This window comes from Chrysoperla carnea, chromosome 5, assembly GCF_905475395.1.
Source record: "Chrysoperla carnea chromosome 5, inChrCarn1.1, whole genome shotgun sequence".
NCBI lineage: Eukaryota > Metazoa > Arthropoda > Insecta > Neuroptera > Chrysopidae > Chrysoperla > Chrysoperla carnea.
The window spans coordinates 14,056,932-14,079,046 of record NC_058341.1 but is presented as its reverse complement, the minus strand read 5'-3'; the positions used below and the strand labels follow the sequence as shown (position 1 = coordinate 14,079,046).

The 22,115-nt window shown below is 29.1% G+C and overlaps 1 protein-coding gene across 1 annotated transcript; it reads right to left on the bottom strand.

Annotated features, from left to right (window-relative positions):
• Window positions 1–521: 521 nt before the first annotated feature.
• On the bottom strand, window positions 522–14,233 carry LOC123300539 (integrin alpha-PS4-like). The gene is made up of 33 exons (XM_044883123.1): window positions 13,979–14,233; window positions 13,316–13,647; window positions 13,121–13,226; window positions 12,879–13,064; window positions 12,274–12,596; window positions 12,141–12,213; window positions 11,933–12,080; window positions 11,634–11,829; window positions 11,407–11,570; window positions 11,065–11,251; window positions 9,724–9,860; window positions 9,614–9,645; window positions 9,307–9,388; window positions 9,110–9,248; window positions 8,826–8,894; window positions 7,435–7,529; window positions 7,106–7,248; window positions 6,445–6,551; window positions 6,247–6,382; window positions 5,502–5,750; window positions 4,994–5,310; window positions 4,796–4,901; window positions 4,199–4,384; window positions 3,822–4,138; window positions 3,235–3,307; window positions 2,996–3,146; window positions 2,741–2,936; window positions 2,342–2,505; window positions 1,783–1,969; window positions 1,561–1,712; window positions 1,241–1,498; window positions 701–904; window positions 522–633 (listed from the first exon to the last, which is right to left on the bottom strand). Exons 1-33 carry the CDS (start codon window positions 14,172–14,174, stop codon window positions 543–545), a joined length of 5,502 nt encoding a protein of 1,833 aa, XP_044739058.1. The 5' UTR covers window positions 14,175–14,233; the 3' UTR covers window positions 522–542.
• Window positions 14,234–22,115: the final 7,882 nt, after the last annotated feature.

The window sequence follows — 22,115 nt, the reverse complement described above, 5'->3', positions numbered from 1 at the left end:
GTAACGGCTAGTAAAGTATATTTTATTAAATATTGTGACTCGACAAATAACAAATGGTTTATTGTAATCTTAAAAATTTTACCACAGTTTCCTGATTGGGTTAAACGAAGGAAGTAATTACACAATTCTTGTAAAAATAGATAATTAAGAAAATTTACACAGTAGGAGTGGTGAGTGAATTGATTTGGTGGAAAATTGAGTAATATATTGGAAAGTTATAGGCTCCTCCCAATTTTTAGGAAGTTGCAACAGCATTTTCATCTGATCGACTTAAAATACTTGTATGTATAGACCCAAGATACTTATGATCTGCTTAGAATTTAAAAGCAAAAGATCAATTTTGAAACTTTGGTTTCTTAAAACAGTTTTTTAAGTCAATCATTTGCAGAATGTTGATGTACTCCTTTAATTGCTAAGGATAAACCGATAACTTCTATCCAGCAACTCGAATAAAGCCAGGGCCTAAATCAAAATGGAAATCTGTACGAAAAAAATTGAACACAAAATTGCATTATAATAATTTATTGAAACAATAAAAAAAATCACAACTCCACAGCTTTTTTATAATAATTGTTATTATTATTCATATTTTTTTCATTTTTCATACTATTTCGTCGACTAAGACTCCATCTCCTAAAATCCAAAATTAAAAAAAAAAAAAAGTTCATTCGAATTAAAAAATAAATGTAAAGGAAATTACCTCATTAATGATCCTTGTTTCAATAATTCTAATTTATGTTTCATGGTGCGTTTAAAAAAGCCAACTTTAACCAAACAGGAAAGAATAAAACGTAAAAATAACAATCCAAGTGCTATTGCCAATGCAATCCAAAAATGTGCAATATTTTCTGTGGGTAATGAACCTATTAAGGTTGTTCCTAATGTCGTCGCTACCACACCATTACTGAAATCGCAAAAATCAAACCAGAGGCTCTCAAAATTATTTCATCTACCGCGCCCACTTCGATAATCAATTATTTTTCAGCGTTCCTAATGTGTTAAATCAGTCTTATCCTATTACATTTATCCTATAAAAATTAGCTTTACCGTCCATCTGTAGGCTTCTAGAGCCCTCTGAGAAACACTGACAAAGTCAAAACTGTAATTGAACTTATTTTCTGCAATTAACCTATGATTTCAAATATCCCGCTTCTTTAGCTAGGCTCAGTTTGAAACGGAACAAATTATCTTTCCTTTAATTATTTGTGTCCTTATTTTCGTTAAAAAATTTATCACTTACTTTACTGAATTCAATTTTACTAAAGGCCTTAAAACAGCGTTTACATCCATATGTAAAATATCTTTGTATTTTAAAACTTCGTCGATGTTCTCGAAAATTGGTTGAATGAGAAATTTAATAACTCCATTAGTTTTTAACAATCCCAATTCACATGTTACAGTTATACAAATAGTATTTACAGACAATTCCGAACAATTTAAAAATAATGTTCGATTTATTGGCAAATCAATTCTGCTTTCATTTACATAAAAAGTTTTCCTAAAAACACAACAAAGTTACCAAAATGTCTTAATTTGCGTATTATTAATGAATATATTTACAAAATATCGTCTTCGATAATTTCACGACGAATTCGAACTTGAGATAATTCATCATCTAATGTAAAATCATCATCATTATCTCCAATAAAATCTTCACTGAATCCTGGCCCACTAGCATTACATTTGATTGATTGAGTTTCAGACATCGAAGCCTAAAAAGAGTATATTTTTAAAAATTTTCACACAAATATTTCTAAACAAGTTTAATTGTTTTTTACAAACCTCAGGTTCCATGATATTAAATAATTGTAGATTATCATAAAAAATTGGAAAATAAAAATAGACAAATGAATTTCCAACAGGACTTGGACCTAAATTTTGGATTATATATTCTTGACTTATTGGATCGATTTTATTTTTTATGACACCTTTCTTATCTTTAAAGGATAATTGTTCAGGAATTGATTTGCTGAAATCAATAAGGTATAAATTATTATAGCTATTAAGTAATTACTTTCGCTTAGTACGAGGTCAAATGATCAAAATAGCAATTAAGTATTTAACAATATTAAAGTACTGGCTTTTGGTTAAGAAGCTCAGGCCTCAAATAATTCGAACGGCTTATGTCTTTCGTCTGGACGGGTTAAATATTTGGCTGCAAATCCAAAACGAATGATCCTAGAAGGTTCAGAATGACAATATCGTCCTTTATGTCGAATTTCAAGAAATTTTAACCAAAAGCCAAATCCAACGTTAAAGGTTTTGGGTCATTTTTGGCTTATTGAAAATAAATCCAAAACATGTAGTATGATGATAATGGAGATAATTTCTAGATTAATACCTGATTATTTTTAATTCTGCAACTGACATTAACGATAAAACTGCCAAAATATTGTTATCCGTTTCGTTTTGATCATCGCCAGAAGTTTGTACAGTTAAATTAATTTTGATGGCTTCCAAATTGGTATCAATATTCACCGCATCCAGTTCAAAAATGATTGTTCTCTGTATAATTTTAGAAACTATTAATGGGGGTATGAACAATTGGCTCTTGTGGGCTTTAAAAGGTTTACTCAAGATATAGGTCGTTATTTATGCTTTGGAATAGATAGTTTTTCCCGCAATTCGAATTTTTATGCGTTTTTTTTAGCGGATTAATCTGAAACCATAGAAAATCGATTTTACTGGTTACAAATTTCAGAGGAAACGACCTATATTTCGAGGAAAAAACCCTACTTACATCTTCCTGAAAAAGGACGTTGTCAAGTTCACAAATAATTGTTTGGTATTGATCATTACAATAAGTTGGAATTTGAACAAAACTTAGTTCATTTAGTGGTGTTACATGTAAGCTTGTTAAAAATGCCGTTTCTCCGTCATTCTTGACCGAAATATTTAAGTAGATTGCTTTATCTGTCCCAAATATGAAGACATCACTATAAAAATTATCAAAATATGGTAAACAAAATTATTTACTACACAATTAAGAATATACCTTATGTTCATAAAAGACGCTTTTAATTTTAAATCAGGTGTGCATTGCTTATCACTTCCACAGCCCATGGAATAAGGAACAAGCAATTTTGCAGTATTTTCATCACGAGGATCAATCACCGGACATGATGAACAAAATACCGATTGAACTGCTTCAAATGGAAAAAAATGTTATTATTCAATTTATTTTATTTGGGAAATCTTAGACCGCTAGTATTCAAATTCGAAAATTTTAGTTACCTTTACTTCTATCCTCATACAAAAAATACTGCATTCGAATTTCGAGTGGTGCCTTAAAATCCTCGGAAAAGTCCTGCAAAATAGTTTTATATTATCATTGCATCACGTCGAATAAAATGATCCCTTTTAAATACGTTAAAATGATCTCTATTTTGTGAGTAAAATTATAAAAGTTAAAAATAAATACAAAAGGTAAAAGCGGGTCTTGAATGTGTTGATTTAGATGATTTTACCAGTGATTTTTGTTTTTACACTAATCGTTGATTCAATATAAAAGAAGAATTAATATTTTATGTGAACTGTTTGGTAAAAAATTGCAAGAGGATCATTTTACCCACCTATTCTTACAAGGTCAGTAAAACTAAAAATATTTCGACGTTATACATATCTCGAATAGTTAAAAATTACATTTTTCTCAGAGGGATAATTATAGGATTCCTTCTCCTACTAGTATTACTCCTAAAAAAGCAGGAATGGTGAAAGTCTACTTTCCAGATTTTCTTCTCCCCTTTCACTACTACTATATTACTTGAGAAACTATTATCTCTGCGTTTTATAGTCGATTGGGAAAATTGAAATAATCTTACCTTAAGTTTAAGTGGAAAAGCCATACAAACTTCATTTGCGATAGAAACATTCACAATCTTTGTTAAATTATTTTTAAATATTTTGTCTTCAATAAACATAGCTCGTTTATAAACAAGATCTGCTTGAATATTAAATAAAATTTGAATATTTTCCGGTAAATATGCTCCATTATAACCGACACAAGCACTCACAAAAAGTTCAGTTGTATTTAAATCAATATCGTGAATCGATGAATTAACTTTACCAAAAAGTCGAATTACTGGTTGTGATTTAAATATAACAACATTATCGGATAAGTATGATCCAACTGCTAAATCTGTAAAAAAAAATTAAAATCAGGTCTGCAAATTTATTTTGGGGCACAGGTCAAATTTACCATTATAAAAATTATTATCAATATCCACTCCTTTGGAAATACTTATTCCAAAGCCGTATAAATTACGATCTACATTTATAGCACGAATATGTTGACTTGGTTTAAGCTTTAAGCCTTTTTTGCTACCCAAATAAACGTAAACAGATCCCCTGCCATCATCTTCATAAGGAGCTCCAACAACCACGTCTGAAATAAGAAATGTTTTATGATTTTGGTAACAATCTATTATTAAGTTAGTACGAGCGCCAAGGAAAGTTTAGACTTGTGGTTGAAATTATTTGTACCTTATTTTCAACTTTGATGATCCTTATTTAGTTGGGCACAACGGGTTTTTTTGTTTTAACTTTAATTTATATAGTTTTTTTAATATCCACCGACTAGTTTTGGAGAAATCTATGAAAAGATATCATCCATCTACCGTTTTCCCATAAGACCAATATTAAATATGCCTACTTTTGAAGTCATTTATATATTTAAATAATCGGCAACCCCCCTTAAATTTTCAGAATTGATTAGAACTAGGTCCAATTTCATATAAAAAAAACCAAGCTTTTTATCCAAAATTTCCTTGGCGCTCGTACATCCTTAATACCATACCATTATAACCATCTAAATCTAAATCCCCAATGGATGAAATACACGATCCAAATTGTGCACGTGTTTCTTGGACATGTTGTAATTTAGGTTGTTCTTGAAAATGCCACTGAAAAATTTCAATAATGGCTTTTTAAAGAAGCAATAAACCATAGGCGGTAGAATGAAACGGAAAATGCTACTTAGAAAATAATTTCTTACGTTATCCAAATTCAAAAATACATAAACTGTGCCTTCGTCACCCGTTTCAATAAACTCATTATCCAGGGAGTATCGTGGTGCTCCAATAATCACATCATCAAGGCCATCACCATTGACATCAGTTATGCATAAACCTGAACCAAAGTATTCTCCAATTTGTTGTCCGTCAAATTCTTTCTTGATATCATAGTCGTGATTATTTTCGTGATAATCAAATAAATATACACGGCCTTTATATTTAGCTCTTGGGGCACTAGACACATACCATCGTTTTGTTGGAAATTCTTTTAAAAATACTCCAGAGCCTAATGCATATCCTTTAACAAATTTAATATATATGTATATTATATTCCTTCTTCTGGAATTAATATTATCTAAAGTACACATTGAGCTCCGTGCCATGTCCAAGTTGACAAAATTTGAGCAATTCGTACATGGCAAATGCAAGCAAAAATAATTCTGACCTGATTAAGTCGACTTACATCTGAAAGTATGCTTGAATACTTACCAAAATAAGAGTCCCGAAGGATTCTTCTATTGTAAAATGAATTTAGAACAGATACGTTAAGATATGATCTAGCTTCGAATTCGTAATCTACATCCTTGTAGATAATAATTCCGCCTTTCCAATTATATATACCAGGAGCACCCAATAATAGCTCGGATCCGTCTGGTTTCGACATATGTACTGAAAATCCAGCCTGACCATAAGCATATCCAGTATTATTTCTCCCTTTAACGATATAGCTTTGTCGATCTAGTTAATAACGGAAGAAAAAAAAATTTTGAATCTTTCTTAAATAATTGAGCTTTAATGGTAATTCTAGTATAGTACTTTTTCCAAACTTGAGAAACAAAACTGTCTGTCTTATAACAGATATCAGACATTATCTACCTCAAAAATCTATTTCGAAAGTGATAAAAAAATTTTGTATGGTCTTAAAGGCGGTATAAGGTCGATCTTCACCCATCTGATAACCAGATAAGACATATTTTTTATGAAATTTTATTGATTTTTAATCTCTCCTATTATAGTTTTTCTATCGAAAAGTGTTCGTGGCAGTTTTTCAAATATCTCTCTCTTAGGATAAGTCCAAGCTACGATTTATTGTTTTTAAACGCTTAGAGATTTTTCCATATCCAAAATGAATTTGTTTTAGTAAGTTCTCAAATTTGCAAAATTATTGTATATTTCAGTACTGATATCACTTGAAAATAAACTCGTAAAACTAATTTCTGAAAATACTTCTTACTTGGTGCAATTAAAGGCATTAATTTCTCAGCAGTATGATTGGAGTCTTTAGTATCTGGAATCCAATAGCATATTCCATTACCTAATATGAATTTAGCTGACAAGTAATATTGATTTATCCATTGAGGTGCACAAGCCTAAAAGTTTTCATATTTTAAGTTTTAGATTAAAATTTCATGGAAGTGATATTTTTACTTACTACAAATCGACCACCACGAGATGTTTGTCCATCTATGGCAAATCCAAGCATTGAATAACCTTTGTGATGTTTTACGGGTGCTGATGAAGTAGTATCGTTTACATCGCCTAAGTAATTATCGTTAATATAATAGTTATTATGAAAAATGTACGAAAATTGAGTGATTTCTATGTTAATTTAAGGAAAGAAATAATATCTTGAGTACTCTTGGTTCTACAGATATTTTCTCCAGAAACTTTATTATGTAAAATTAACTAACGAACTAATAAGCACATAGGAACGAAGCATTATTGGCTTGTAAGCCTTTTTTTCAGTCGTCAGACCCAGAGTACTTATTTGATTTCCGTATTGTGTCTGATTAATCCAAAAATGTATATCCCTTATCTCTATTACTAACGTCAAAAATGATAATATGGATATTTGCCAAATTTTAGCCGTGTACGAGATATTGTACCTCAATGTTTGAAAAGACTATTTTTGATTTGAACTCTAAAAGCACTTTAAACCTTCGAAACGGGTACAAATACTTATCCCGAATTAAATATTGGTACACGTTTGTTTTTTAACTGCACGGATATATGTCTGTAGAATATGAATCAATCAACAGATCTTATTCCTAATACTTTGAATTATAGCTATTTTTTCCTTAATATCCACCTACCTGTTGGATCCAGTAAAAGTGGATAACAAGATGGATTTATTTCCATAATCTTATCAATATTACATTGATAAACAACTCCAGGTTGCATAATATTTCGATGTTCAATATATGATGAATTCGCTTTTGGTGCACCAATGACAATACTAAAAAAATATCGGTTCGAAATATATTCTAATTATTCTAGTAAAGGATGATCAAATAATAGTTAGGTATACATTTTTAAATTGAAATAAAATCACATGGATATCTTATACCGTTTTTATATTTCTAATTAAAAATATATAAACACATATTTGATCATCCTTTATTTCCAACATTATTTAACATACCTTGGAGAATATCCATTAATACCTGACCGTAACTCTACTGTATATCCAAAATATGAACCGTCTTGGAACGATGGATCATTAATAATTGTATGAAATTTTGGCGATAAATTAAACGATTTTGTAAAATCGAAAAGAACGATTAAATAAAAAATTAAACCAATCATAATTTGAAAAAATTAATTAATTTTTTATATAAAATGGCGCTACAATTTTTTATTGTAAAAATTAGAATAATCTCAATTACAGTAACAAAAAAAAGGATACAGTAATTTAATGTTATCGCGTTTGTTAGGAAGTAGATTCGTGATTACGAGGGTAAGGGAAGTGTATATTTTGTTGTTTATTTCTCCACAACAATAATTTGATTATACGTCTCACGTGAAAACAATGCGTCATACATAAAGATAAATAAACAAAGCTGGTTTGAGTAAAATATACGAGAACTGATAACAATATGCGAGAGAGTCGTTGAATCGAAAATTCGAGATAATTATAAGACGGAATCTACAACACTTTTTTGTTATAAATAGTTTTGCGTTGCAAAACTAGGTTTTTTGCTCTTGTATCGGGCAAAATTTTCTTCTGGGGAGAAAAGTTATCGAAGCATTTTTATTCTATAATTAAAGACCTTTCCAACGAAATCAAGTAGTATCGCAAATTTGGGATTTTTGCATCTAGCACTATTTGAAAATGTCTTTAAAAATAGAAAAAAATCTTCCTGTAACTTTTATATTTATGATTGTTCAAAATAAAAAACGTCGAAATTTCAATTCAACGATCCAAAAAACCCTAAGATACCTGATCCGGCGTGATATTGCACAATTGGTAATCCAAGCAGATAAGTATAAACGTGTAATCCAAGCAGATAAGTATATGAGTGTGTAGGAAACTTTGGATATACAAATGTTTTTGGGGTAACTGAATCTAAATATTTGGTTACTTACCTGAAGTCTGATCTAAATTTTGCTTATGCTTTCTGAGCTAGCTAATTGTGGGAACGAAAAATGATCTTATAGAATACAAAAGTAAAAAAATTTATTGAACATAAATACATAAAACAATTAATTAATTATTTACTATCCTATTTAAATTTTCCTTGAATTTAATATGCATCCATTTCCTGAAAAATAATTACAATTAATCGCTCCATTATTAGCTATAATATTAGAAAAGGAAAAAATTTTTTATCCATTAATTAAGACTCAAAGACTTGTTTATAGTAGCCAACCAGATATTTCCATATTCTAGAAATGTTTATATTCTAAAAATCACATCAGTTCTTTGGTATATTTTGATGTAAAACGCGGACGAACAAACAAGTAAAAAAATAAAGGGAATGTGCTTTTTCTAAAATGTATCTTCGTTACACGTTAAGAAAATTTCAAACTCACCTGGCAATCAAACGACCGTTCTTTCAATAAATCTAATTCATCTTTCTTTGCTCTTTTAAAGAATCCGAACTGAAAAAAATTAAAAGATAAACTAATAAAACTACAGAGTGTACCATAAGATTGTGTCTGACGTATAGAAATAGAAATCCGGGTCAAAAGAGTTTTTACACAATTATTATTTTAAACAGAATTTAATAATGGTAAAAGTAAATCCAAGCCATCCAAGGTAAAAGCCTTTCGGAAGACTTGGAATATTATTATGAGAAAAAATTGCATTTCCTCACCTTCATTAATCCAGAAATAATGGCTACCAGTAACAATAAACCAACAGCAACCGCTAAGACAATCCAAAAATGTGGTATACCTTCATCTGGTAACGAACCTATCAAAGTAGTCCCCAGACTTGTAAATACACGACCATTGCTAGAAGATAAAAAAAACATTTTTCAAAATTATTTATTTCAAAATTTATCCATCTTACTTTGTAACATTGAGCGTAACTGAAGGTAAAATAGCAACTCCAACATCCATATGCAGAATGTCTTTACCATTTAATGCTGAATCTGTAAAAAAAAAAATTGTGAAGTCAAGCAAAAAGTGAAATACTTTGAAAGGGAATATCTTACCAACATTTTTTAAAATTGGACGAACTAAAAATTTAATTATTGCATTATTTTTTGAATTTTGTAACAATCCTAATTCGCATGTTACCGTCATACATGTAATTTGCTCAAAGTTTTTGGAACAATTTAAGAATAATGTTCTATTCAATGGAAAATCGTAATTACTTGAATCATTTAAGGCGTTATCCAAGTACATTCTAAAAATAAAATATTGTTTTTAAAAATATTCAAAGTATACCCAAGAGAACTCTATCTCTTCATGCAAAGGTACTCACAATTTAGTTTCTTCGATATTTTCACGTCGAACTCGAATTCGAGAAAATTCATAAGACAGCGGATCGTCTTCACTAAAATCCTCAATAAATCCTGGCTTACTAGCATTACATTTAATTGATTGTGTTCCTATCGAAGCCTAAAAAAATATTCTAATAATCAGATAATGTTATGGCGACAGGACAGGACACTTTTCGTAGTTGATGGATGGTTATCCTTTACCAGAATTGTCCTTACGTATTTTTGTATACTGGCTATTTGAAAATTGAGACTAAACATTTTACATCCAGGTATATATCTATAAAAAAAGACTGCTGTTTGTTTGAAAATTAACTTCAGCATATAAAAATCCGTAAGAAAAGACAGTCTTAGTTCTCCTCTTTTCTACGAAAAGTGACCTGGTGTCTAAATTAAGACATGTAAAGTGTATTACAAGGTAAGCCATTTTAATCTATGCATCTAAAAATCTCGTCAAAGGCGCCACCTATTAAAGGAATGACCTCAACAAAAAATTGCAGATTTCAAAAATTTTAAAATGTCCCACCCTGTATATCAGGTTCCATGATCTTAAATAATTGTAGATTATCATAGGAAATTGGAAATTAAATCAAAAATCATCATCATCAAAAAGTGGAGTACACTTTTCTTCCCCAATCTGTTATTCGTAAGCAAAAATATATTTTTTTACACATTTATTTCCATTACTTTAATAATAATACAGTCAAAGATGTAACAATTTAACGAAAATGAAATAAACATTTTGCTAATACTTGGTGGAATGTGTTTCTTAGGTGTCAAATATCACTCGTAAACCATGAGTTATTCAATCGTAAACCATGAGTTTATTTGTTAATAAAAAATAAATTGCTAATTAAATAAAACAGTCCATGTAAAAGTTGACTTAAAAATTAATAAATAGGCAACTTACATCACGCATATGTGAGTGTTTATACCAAATAATATAAAAACTATTATACATGTATAGCATACAGGTAAAACAAGTTGCCTATGTAATAATTTTTTAAGCCAACTTTTACATGGACTATTTCACAATTTATTGTTTATTAACAAATAGAAACATTTGCGTAATTAACTCATGTTTTACGAATGATATTTGACACCTAAGAAACACATTCCTCCTGAATTTAGCAAAAAGTGAACGGTTTTCTTTAATTTATAACATTTTTTATGTTTCGGAAATAAATGTGTAATAAATATATTTTTTTACTTACTAAATACATAGTGAGAAAGGGAAGTGGATTTCACATTTTGATTTTGAACTATCTTAAAATACATTAAAAAACATTTAATGGCCTACCCTGTATATCTATTTTTTTACAAACCTCAGGTTCCATGATATTAAATAATTGTAGATTATCATAGGAAATTGGAAAATAAAAATGTACAAATGAACTTCCAACTGGACTTGGCCCTAAATTTTGGATTATATATTCTTGACTTATTGGATCGATTTTATTTTTTAAGTTACCCTTCTGATCTTTAAATAATAATTGTTCAGGAATTGATTTACTGAAATTAAATACAAAAGCTAATGAAAACTCAAAAAAAAAATTGATTTTAACTAGAACGAAGATCAAGTTCAATACTTAAAAGGAAAGAATGACAGAAAAGTGAAAGAATTGTAAGATATTTGGGTATAGATAATATCGTAGAAATATAATTACCTGGTTATTTTTAGCTCAGCAACGGATGTTACGGGTAAAATCATAAAAAAGTTATTATTTGTATCATTTTGATCTTGTCCGGCACTTTCAATTTGTAAATGAATTTCGATTTTATTTATATCAGATTTCATACTAAATGCATCAATTTCAAAAATGATTGTTTTCTGGAAAATTTTAGTTTCTTTTTAAATAACCGATTAAAATTTTAACTCAAAAGAACATCTTACCATTTCTGCAGAAAATACATTGCCTATTTCACAAACAATTGGTTTGTCTTGATCATTGCAATAATTTGGAATTTCAACAAAGCTTATATCATCGTTTATTGTTACGAACAGACGTGTTAAAAATGCTGGTTCTCCTGTATTGTTAATTAATACATTTAAAAATATACTTCGCTTCGTCCCTAGTACGAAAGGGTCACTACAAAGGAAAAAATTTTTTCCCCAAATTAATAACATTATTGTATATCCTTTAAAAATGTGGCGAAAATTTAAGGAATAATTCATGATATAAAAATATTTACCTTATATTTGTAAAGTAAGCGCTTATATTTAAATCTGGGGAACAACTAGAATCATTTCCACAACCCGTAGAATAAGGTACGAATGTATTAACGATGTTTTTTGTGGAAGGGTCGATTATCGGACACGATGCGCAAAAACTCGATTGAACTATTTAACCAAATCAAAAATTATTCTATGAAACTAGAATTGTCTCTAAATGCTACTTACTTTTACTTTTTTCTTCGTGTATAGAATACTGCATTCGAATTTCAAGTGGTTTCGAAAAATCTTGTGATAAGTCCTAAGAAAAAATAAGATAAACATTAGTTCTTAGTGCTTTACTTAAATATCTCAAGTTTACCTTAATATCCATTGATAGTCCTTTCAGGCAAGTTTCCTTTCCTGCCTTAACATCTATAACTTTATTTATGGCATTTTTAAAATTGCTATTATCTGCAATAAAGGAGGCTCGTTTATATATCGGATCTGCATGAACATTAATAGCAATTTTTGCCGTTTCCGGTACACAGCTTCCATTATAAATAACACAAACATTTATGAAAAGTTCAGTTGTATTTAATCCAATTTCCGACACTAATGGCATAATTTTCCCACTTAAACGAGTAACAGGTTGGGCTCGAAATAAAACTATACTGTCAGATAAATATGATCCAACTGCCAAATCTACAAAATAATTATTCTCTTTAATTAAGATTACTAGACAAGATATTTGTCAATATTTAGTTTACGCTGTATGTATCATATTAAAAACATCATTAAAATCGCTAGACCATGATGTAAATAAATATCGTATACATGATTAAAAGTAAACAAAAACAAAATGTAATAATTATTCTAGTTGAAAAATTGATTTTGTGTACTTGAAAGGGATTTTAATAAATTGAGGGAATTTTCTAAGATTTCTAGAATTTCACAATCTTTAGATATTCCAAATAAAGTACGTACCGTTATAATAATTTTTATCAATGTCCACGCCTTTGGAGACACTTATCCCAAATCCAAATAGACTGCGATCTACATCAATGGCTCGAATATGTTGACTCGGTTTAGGTCTAAGACCTTTCGAACTGCCCAAATAAATATAAATTGAACCTCTTCCATCATCCTCGTAAGGAGCTCCAACAACCACATCTAAAATATGTAAACTTTTAAGGAATTATTTTTACCTTTTAACAGGATTAACTTACCATTATAGCCATCTAAGTCCAAATCCCCTAAGGAAGAAATACAAGTTCCAAATTCTGATCGGGATTCTTCTTTATGTTGTAATTTAAGTTGTTCTTGAAAATGCCACTAAAATTTGTTAATAAATAAAACTTAAAAAATCAGTATTGAAATTTTTTTGAACTGAAAAAAAGTTTTCGGAATTATTAATTCCTTACAAGATCTTTATTCAAAAATACATAAACACTGCCTTCATCGCCACTCTCCATTAAGGCACTATCCAAAGAATTCCGGGGTGCTCCAATTAAAACATCATCCAATCCATCACCATTTACATCGGTCGCGCATACACTTGATCCGAAATATTCGCCCAATTGCTGACCCTCAAACTCTTTCTTAATAAGTATATCCTGTTTGGATGTGACGGTATTGTCTCGCAAATCGAATAAAAAAACACGACCCTTATATTTAGCATCTCTTGGTGCGCCACCAACGTACCAACGCTTAGTAGGCAAATCTGAGAGAAATATTCCGGAACTCAGTGAATACCCTTTAAAAGACGGAAGATTATCACATTTAATCGTTTTAGTTATGTATTTGAAACGTAGGCTATTCACAAAATACGTGAGGTTTTTAGAGAAGAAAGGAGAAAAGACATAAAAAATTTGGTATTCGGTTTTTGCCAGATGCTTGCCAGTGGTAACATCATGGCTCTATTTCTTTCTTTTTCGTCAATATTATTTTCCTTGTTATATTTCTAAACCGAAAACTGAATTAGATACGGGCAAAAGTGATGAAAATGGTGCCAAAAAAATCTTATAAAGGGGATGAACTTCCGCCTTCATATGTTTTGTGAATAACCACCGAAGATATATATTTACCAAAAAAAGAATCGTAAGTAATTCTCGAATTGTAGTAAGTATTTGGTATTGTCGGGTTCGTATAAGGAATCGAATTCAAATTTTTTTGATGGAGGCTCATTTCTTCATAGCTAACCTTATAACGAATTACTCCACCTTTCCAATTAAAAACACCTGGTGCCCCTATTAATATTTCAGTCCCATCAGCTTTTGGCATATGCACAGAAAATCCTGCCTCGCCAAAAGCATACCCATGGTATTTTCTGGTTTTTCCTTTAAAACTCTGTAATCCTATATAGTTCACGATGTAAAAACGATACTAATTATCAAAACTTGTTTTAGTCTAGCCTGTATTGGTGCACAAATGGTTATATCCCGAAGGAATTTCTTTAACTGATACCTGAGAAACTTCCTAGGAACCCAATTTATCCCTTAAGAATACCTCAATTTATCCCTTACAATTTATCCCGCGGCACCAATACATGCTAGATTGTTAATTAAAAAGTTATACCTACTTGGTGAAAGTAATGGAACCAATTGTTGTGCGGTTCGATTTGCGTCTGTAGTATCCGAAATCCAATAACACAATCCATTATTTAATAGTAACGCCTTTTTTGTCGTTAAATAATATTGGTTAACCCAGCGTGGTGCACAAGCCTATAGAAAAGGTAGTTATCTAACATAAATTTAAGAAAAAGCGATTTCTAATCTTCACTCCAAAAAGTAATATGGAGACTACTTCCACATCTTTATGGTGTGAAATGATGCGAAAATTAGTGGGTGGTGTAGAGACATGCCGGGGCATCACAGTAATTCCAAAAGTGCGTATGGCGAAACTTATATAGTTTTTATTTGACTAATTTTATGCCAGTTTCCCGTCTTCGTGAGTTTTTGTGATAAAATTAACCGATAGTCGACCTAAGATATTTTTTGGTCGATTGAGGCACGAAAAAAACCTTAAAAAAGTCACCTTTTGAAATTACAGTAACGATATGTTCCCAACCCAGACACTCCAAAGCAAAAAATGTGGCATAGAAATAATTATTGTTTAAATTGTTTATTTTAAAAGTTATTAACAAAAAATAAATGAAAATACCACAAATCTTCCTCCACGATTATTTTGCCCATCCAAAGCAGCTCCCAACCAAGAATGACTTTTTTTATGTTTCAAGGGTACTTTAGCAGGTCCTTGTACTTCACCTAGTTCAAAGTACAAAGTGGTATATTATAGCCACAGATTAATTTAAGGACAAAATTCCAACATACCTGTGGGATCCAGTAGAAGAGGATAACAAATCGGTGTTATTTCAATAAATTCATCTATATTACATTGATAGACAACACCAGGTTCTGCAATTTGCCGGTGATTTGTATAAGTTGAATTTGCTTTTGGAGCGCCGACAACAATACTATCAATTAAGAAAAATGCACAATTTAAAATAAATAATCAAAAGTTCTTTGTCCACGATAGAAAATGAAAAATTAATTTCTTTTATCATTCTTAAGTGGAAATTCGCTTACTATACGCAGATTCTACGTGAAGAATTGTTTTCTAATGTAACAACGATATAATTCTTTAAAAAATTTGCAGTTGCATCATTTTCATACTTTCAAATTCGACTCTGTATTTGAGACCTAAAATAATTCTTTATCTCAAAACGGGCAAGGAAGCTGCTTACTTTAAGTCCAAGGGAAGATAAACAAAAATTTTACGTCTAGAAGAAGACAAATAAGAAATTTTTGGCCTAAATATTTCATTATTATTTTGGCATATAAATACAAAGCCTAAATTAATGGTTAATCCAGGTTCGAGGGGACAGCTACCCTGGCATGTCTTTCTCTCGATGCGCTCATGAAAACGGCTAATAATATAGTCAATATAGTAAATATTATACATACCTCGAAGCATATCTATCAATACCTGAACGTAAATGAACAGAGTATCCAAAATATGAACCTTCTTGCTGAGATGGATCACTAATAACTATATGAAATTTAGGTGATAAATTAAATGATTTTACTAAATTACTTCTAACAATAATGAACACTATACACGAAACTGGAATAATCATAATGATTTCATTTAGAAAATGCAAATCTTTTTAAAACTAAAAAAAATTATTGTATTATCTAAAAACTAAATATATGCAACAATTACATCTACATAATTCATTTTTACAGAGAGAGGATGGGTTACTTTTGTCTTATCTATCTGCAGGAAGTACTTATTTTTTGATTATGAAAACAAAATACAAATATAAAATAGATATATTTCGTAATGCGTTTTGTCATTTTCTATTTTAAAAATATCGTAGTTTTCAAAACCCATTATGGATTATTCGCAATGGGGGAGAGTGTAGTACCATGGATCAAAATTTGCTGAAATTGTTTATCATTGGAAGTGAACTTAATGGGTGAAATAATGAAACTCTATCAAATTCATTTGGGTGACGTTTCGGATTTTTATTAAACAACTATGGATTATTTTAAGGAAATAACGATCCGAAAGCATAAAAATTCAGCTCATATGACAATTAAATGAGTATTTTTCGGAGATATGTTCAGAATCACTCCGATATAAAAGCTTTTCGCACAGGATTTGGTCGATATCTCAGAAACTATACAGTCAATCGTTAAATGATCGTTTTTTGTCAAAACGTTTTTTTTTTATTTTTTTGATCAAAATTATCCAATATACCAAATTTCATCAAAATATAAAACAAAAATTTTTTGATAATTTTCTCGATTTTTTCAAAGGGATACCCCTTAAGAAAATTGCAAAATATCGTGAAAATTAGAAGTAAATCAAAATTCGAGTGCAAGTAAGCAAAAAAAAACAAGCTAAAAGATAAGAGCAAGAACACTATATTATTAATTGCACAAAAAATACTCATGAAAAATTCATATTTCATCCTTCAATAAATTTTCTAGATCTGCGGTGGCTAAGACCTATTAGCATTTTTCTAATCGTCCATTTTTTATCCATCGAATACTTTCTAATTTTTAAGTACCTAAATCAAATTATATTCATTGGGATTCTAAAGGTGCCTGATGAAATATAACTTATAATACACCCTTTTTTCAATTGAACTGTATCGTGAATTAACTAAAAATTTATCAATATATTATTATTTCTTTCAAATTAAAACAAACATAGATTAGTTCTACATCCTATTATATTAGGATTAGGTATATGGGTATCTATATTATCTAATTATCTCTAATTTACTTTACAAAGGTGTGGATTATTTCTCTTTTCTTATCACTAAAATTTATTTATATATAGTACAGTAAAATATGATTTTTTTAAACTCAGTTAAACTCAAATCATAAATAAGATTTAAGAAAACAAGTTTAATCAAAAAAGCTGAGTAAAAGCTATCTATATTACATTATTGAATATTGAAGTATGTCAAAGGTGCAGTAATGGCTAGCACGCTCGCCTCCGGTTCCAGAGTATCTTGGTTCGTATCTAGTATCGTCCCGAATAAATTTTTAATTAAATAAATTATTATGCCAAACTAATGTCATTTTTTTAAATAATTGTTATTAGACAAAAAGTAACAGAGCGTGGTATATTTTATGTTATTTTAATACCCACCCCCTGACAAAAGAGTGATTTATGACATAAGAACGAAAATGGGACTAAAATAATTAATTTTTTTTGTGTATATTACATTATTTTTATATATATTACATTATTGATAGGTAAATAAATATGTCAAAGATGGAATAGTGGCTAGCTCAATCGCCTTCGGGCACAGAGTACCTCGGTTCGTATCCTAGCATTGTCCCGAATAATTTTTTAATTAAATAAGTTATTATGCCAAGGTAATGTCACTTTTTTAGATAGTTATTATGAGAACCAATATACAAATTTTTATTTATTTATATTAATTTAGGTGAAATATGTACAAATATATAAAATAAAATATCATTTTTATCAATATTTCTTTTTTAATTATTATTCAATATTATACCTACCTTTAACTTTAATCCTTCACATTGGTTTCAGGAATATCAAACAGAACCTACATTTTTAATAAAATATTATTATAATTATTCATTTATAGGTAAGTTAATTGAAAAACAAGTGAAAAGAAACAATTGACTGAGTTAATTGTTGAAATACCATGCATAGTCAGTGTTGATTTCTTTATCACATAACACATACAAAAATATATAGACAGTGTTGATGCGCAATTGTTTGTTTTTTGACGTCACGTAAATAACAAAAGATATTCACTTTTAAATAGGCAACACACAATTCCTATATTAATACATACTATAAAATTTGCACCTAATTAACGCTCTCGTGGGTAAACAGTGATGTTTACAAAAAAATGTTTCAAACAAAAGTTTTTTATTTTTTTATAAGGAACATTTTTTACATTTAAACTTTTGATCTATCTCTAACGGTTTACAAGATGGGTCCTACGGATCCAAGACCGAATTGACCTATAATGCTCATTTACGAACTTGACCTCACTTTTTACGTCCTGAGTACGCTGTAAAAATTTCAGCTCGATATCTTTTTTCGTTTTTGAGTTATCGTGACCACAGACGGACGGCCGGACGGCCGGACAACCGGAAATGGACTAATTAGGTGATTTTATGAACACCTATGACAAAATTTTTTTCCTAGCATCATTATTTTTAAGCGTTACAAACTTGGGACTAAACTTAATATACTATGTATATTTCATATATGCATGGTATAAAAAGGTAAGTAAAAAAAAATACATAATTCAAAAAAAAAAAATAAATACTAAGTTTAAGAAAACAAGTTTATTGAAAACAGGTGAGTAAAAGGTATGTATATTACATTATTGATAAACATAATATGTCCATGGTAGAGTAATGGTTAGCTCTGTCGCGCCCGGTTACAAAGTAATTCGGATCGTATCTAGCATGGTCGCGATTAATTTTTAATTAAATAAGTTTTTTTTAGCCAAAAGCGACAATTAAGTAAGAGAGCAAGGTACATTTTATGTTATTTTAATTCCCACCCCCTGACAGAAGACTAATTTATGACATAGGTAAGTGAGACTAACATTATTAATTTATTTTTGTGAAATAACATGTTCTCCTATTACAAAATCTTATAAAATTTCATTTAACAAGAATAAATTTTATCATGTACACAAAAAAGTCAGCAAAGTCAGTATTTTTTTTAAATATTTTGTAATAGGCGAATATGTTTATACAAAAAAATAGGATTAAATATATAACATGTTCTCTTGTTACAAAATTTCAAATTATAGTCGCAACATACTATTTTTATTTTAGAATTGCAAAATTTAATATTTTGTAATAGGAGAATATGAGTGAGATAAACTATATGACATGTTCTCCTATTAAAAAGTTTCTTATTTTAGCATAGCAAGCCATTTTGGTACACTTTTTTAATATTTTGTAACAGGAGAATATGATTTTAGAGAGTAAGTTATAATTATGATTATTTAAATTCCCACCCCCTGACAGAATAGTGATTTATGACATACGTATAATTGACATTATTTATGGCAGGAGGGCGGGTTATACAGAAAATTTTAACTAAAAAAAAAATAAAAATGTTATTCCCTCCAGGGTACGAACCATCGTACCTTGGTTTCACAGGCAATCGCTGTACCCACACAGCTACCCGGCTTATATGTAATGATAAAATTAACTTAATACTTACCTTTACTAAATAATTAATTAGTTAATAATTTTGTTCTGAAAAGAAAAATGGGATAGAAAATTAAAAAAATATAACAAAATTTAAAATATATAAAGATTTTTATTTATTTATATTAATTTAGGTGAAATATGTACAAATATATAAAATAAAATATCATTTTTATCAATATTTCTGGTTTAATTATTATTCAATATTATACTTACCTTTATCTTTTATCCTTTACATTGGTTTCAGGAATATCAAACAGAACCTACATTTTTAACAAAATATTACTATAATTATTCATTTATAGGTAAGTTAATTAATTAAAAATTCAATTGATATAGTTTTCTTTAATGTATTATAAGATTGTAAAACAATAAATCGGAAAAATTGATGAGCTTTTGTTTGCCATCGTTTGAAAATCAAAAAGTGGAGTACACTTTTCTTCCCCAATCTGTATTTGGTAAGCAAAAATATATTTTTTTACACATTTATTTCCATTACTTTAATAATAGTACAGTCAAAGATGTAACAGATTAAAAAAAATGAAATAAACATTTTACTAATACTTGGTGAAATGTGTTTCTTAGGTGTCAAATATCATTCGTAAACCATGAGTTATTCATTCGTAAACCATGAGTTTATTTGTTAATAAAAAATAAATTGCTAATTAAATAAAACAGTCCACGTAAAAGTTGACTTAAAAATTAATAAATAGGCAACTTACATTACGCATATGTGAGTGTTTATACCAAATAATAGAGAAACTATTATCCATGTATAGCATACAGGTAGTACAAGTTGCCTATGTAATAATTTTTTAAGCCAACTTTTACATGGACTATTTCACAATTTATTGTTTATTAACAAATAGAAACATTTGCGTAACTAACTCATGTTTTACGAATATTTGACACCTGTGCCCAACTGCTCCTTTACCCATATGTTAAATCCGCCACTATCCTTGACTGTACTATTCTTACAAGTAAGGGAAATAAATGTGTAAAAAATTTATTTTTTTACTTACTAAATACAGAGTGAGAAAGGGAAACTAAATAAAATTAATTAACGTATAAAATAAGTAGGATCTGACAACTTACAGCTTTTTCTTGATGTAGAAACCTCTCATTTGTCTAAAATGTTCAGATTGCTGGCCAAGCATAACTGCATAGCACTCATCGATGAAGTCAAAAACTTTCCTATTCGTTAAAACTAGTATTTTGACAAATTTGTGCATGGCACAGAAAGCGATAATTCAAAACGGAGTAACTTATTCAAATTTCGAGGAAATATACTTAAGATGATGTCTTTAATAAATAAATTACACTATTTTTTATATTGTAAAAATAATTTTTATTTTATAAACAATACAATCTATTTATAATTATGTTTTGTACAAACATTAAAATAACATGATATTCCAACAATACATTAGGAAAAATTTAAGAGATTTTTTTAAATCGAACAATTAATTATGTAGTGTAATTATATTCACAGGCATCATCAGCCATGATGCGGATAAAGTATATTGGTGCGTAAATCGAGCGGTCGGTGAAATTTTTTTGTCAGTGTGCCTTTCTGACAGAGTAAAAAACTATTATCAAAATTATTGTTGATTGCATTAACTTTACATAATATTTAAAAACACGGACTATTTATTGTTATTTTGTGTAAAAATTTGATATTGAGATTTCTAATTTGGAGCTAAACTTGACTGGAAACATTAAAGAACAAAATAATTGTAAAAAAATTAATCCTTCCTTTTCATTACTTCTAATACAATTTTATGATTACTTTGTCCTTGAAAGCTATTAAAAACAATTTTTCAAAACTGTGAATTTCACTACAATTATTACAGGTGTCCCCGGATAGAAGTAACTATACTTGTAAATTTTCTTATTTTGAATTTTAAGAAAAAAAGTCATTCTTTTTGCTTATTCTGAAAATTATGTAGGAATATTTAAAACTTCTTAATAATGTACAGGGTAGCCAAAAATCACTATTTTATTTTTGGTAAACTAGCCTTCTCTTTTTTATATTGGCGTAATGTTACTAAGAAAAGTTACTCGCAATTAACAATTATGACTATACAAAATATCAAGATCCGTGTACTCTAATTATAGCATCATTTTTTATTTGAACAAAAGCTGTATTTATAAAAAAAAAACGTAAGAAAGAAAATAATAATAAATCAATTAAAATGTACTATTCGAGAGTGTAATTTTTTGTGGACTAGGTTAGAAAATTAATAAGAAAATTTATTTTCTCGGATAAACATTCAATAAGAATGGAATTGTCAAAGTTGGAAAGATCTTCTTGATATTTTGTATAGAGTCCTAATTGTTAATTTCGAGTAACTTTTTTTAGTAACATTTTGTCAACTTTTAAAAACGAAGGGTAGTTTACCCTTTTAAAAAAATAGTGATACCAAATTTTTGGCTACCCTGCATTATTTAGAAGTTTCAAATATACCTAAATACTTTTCATAATAAG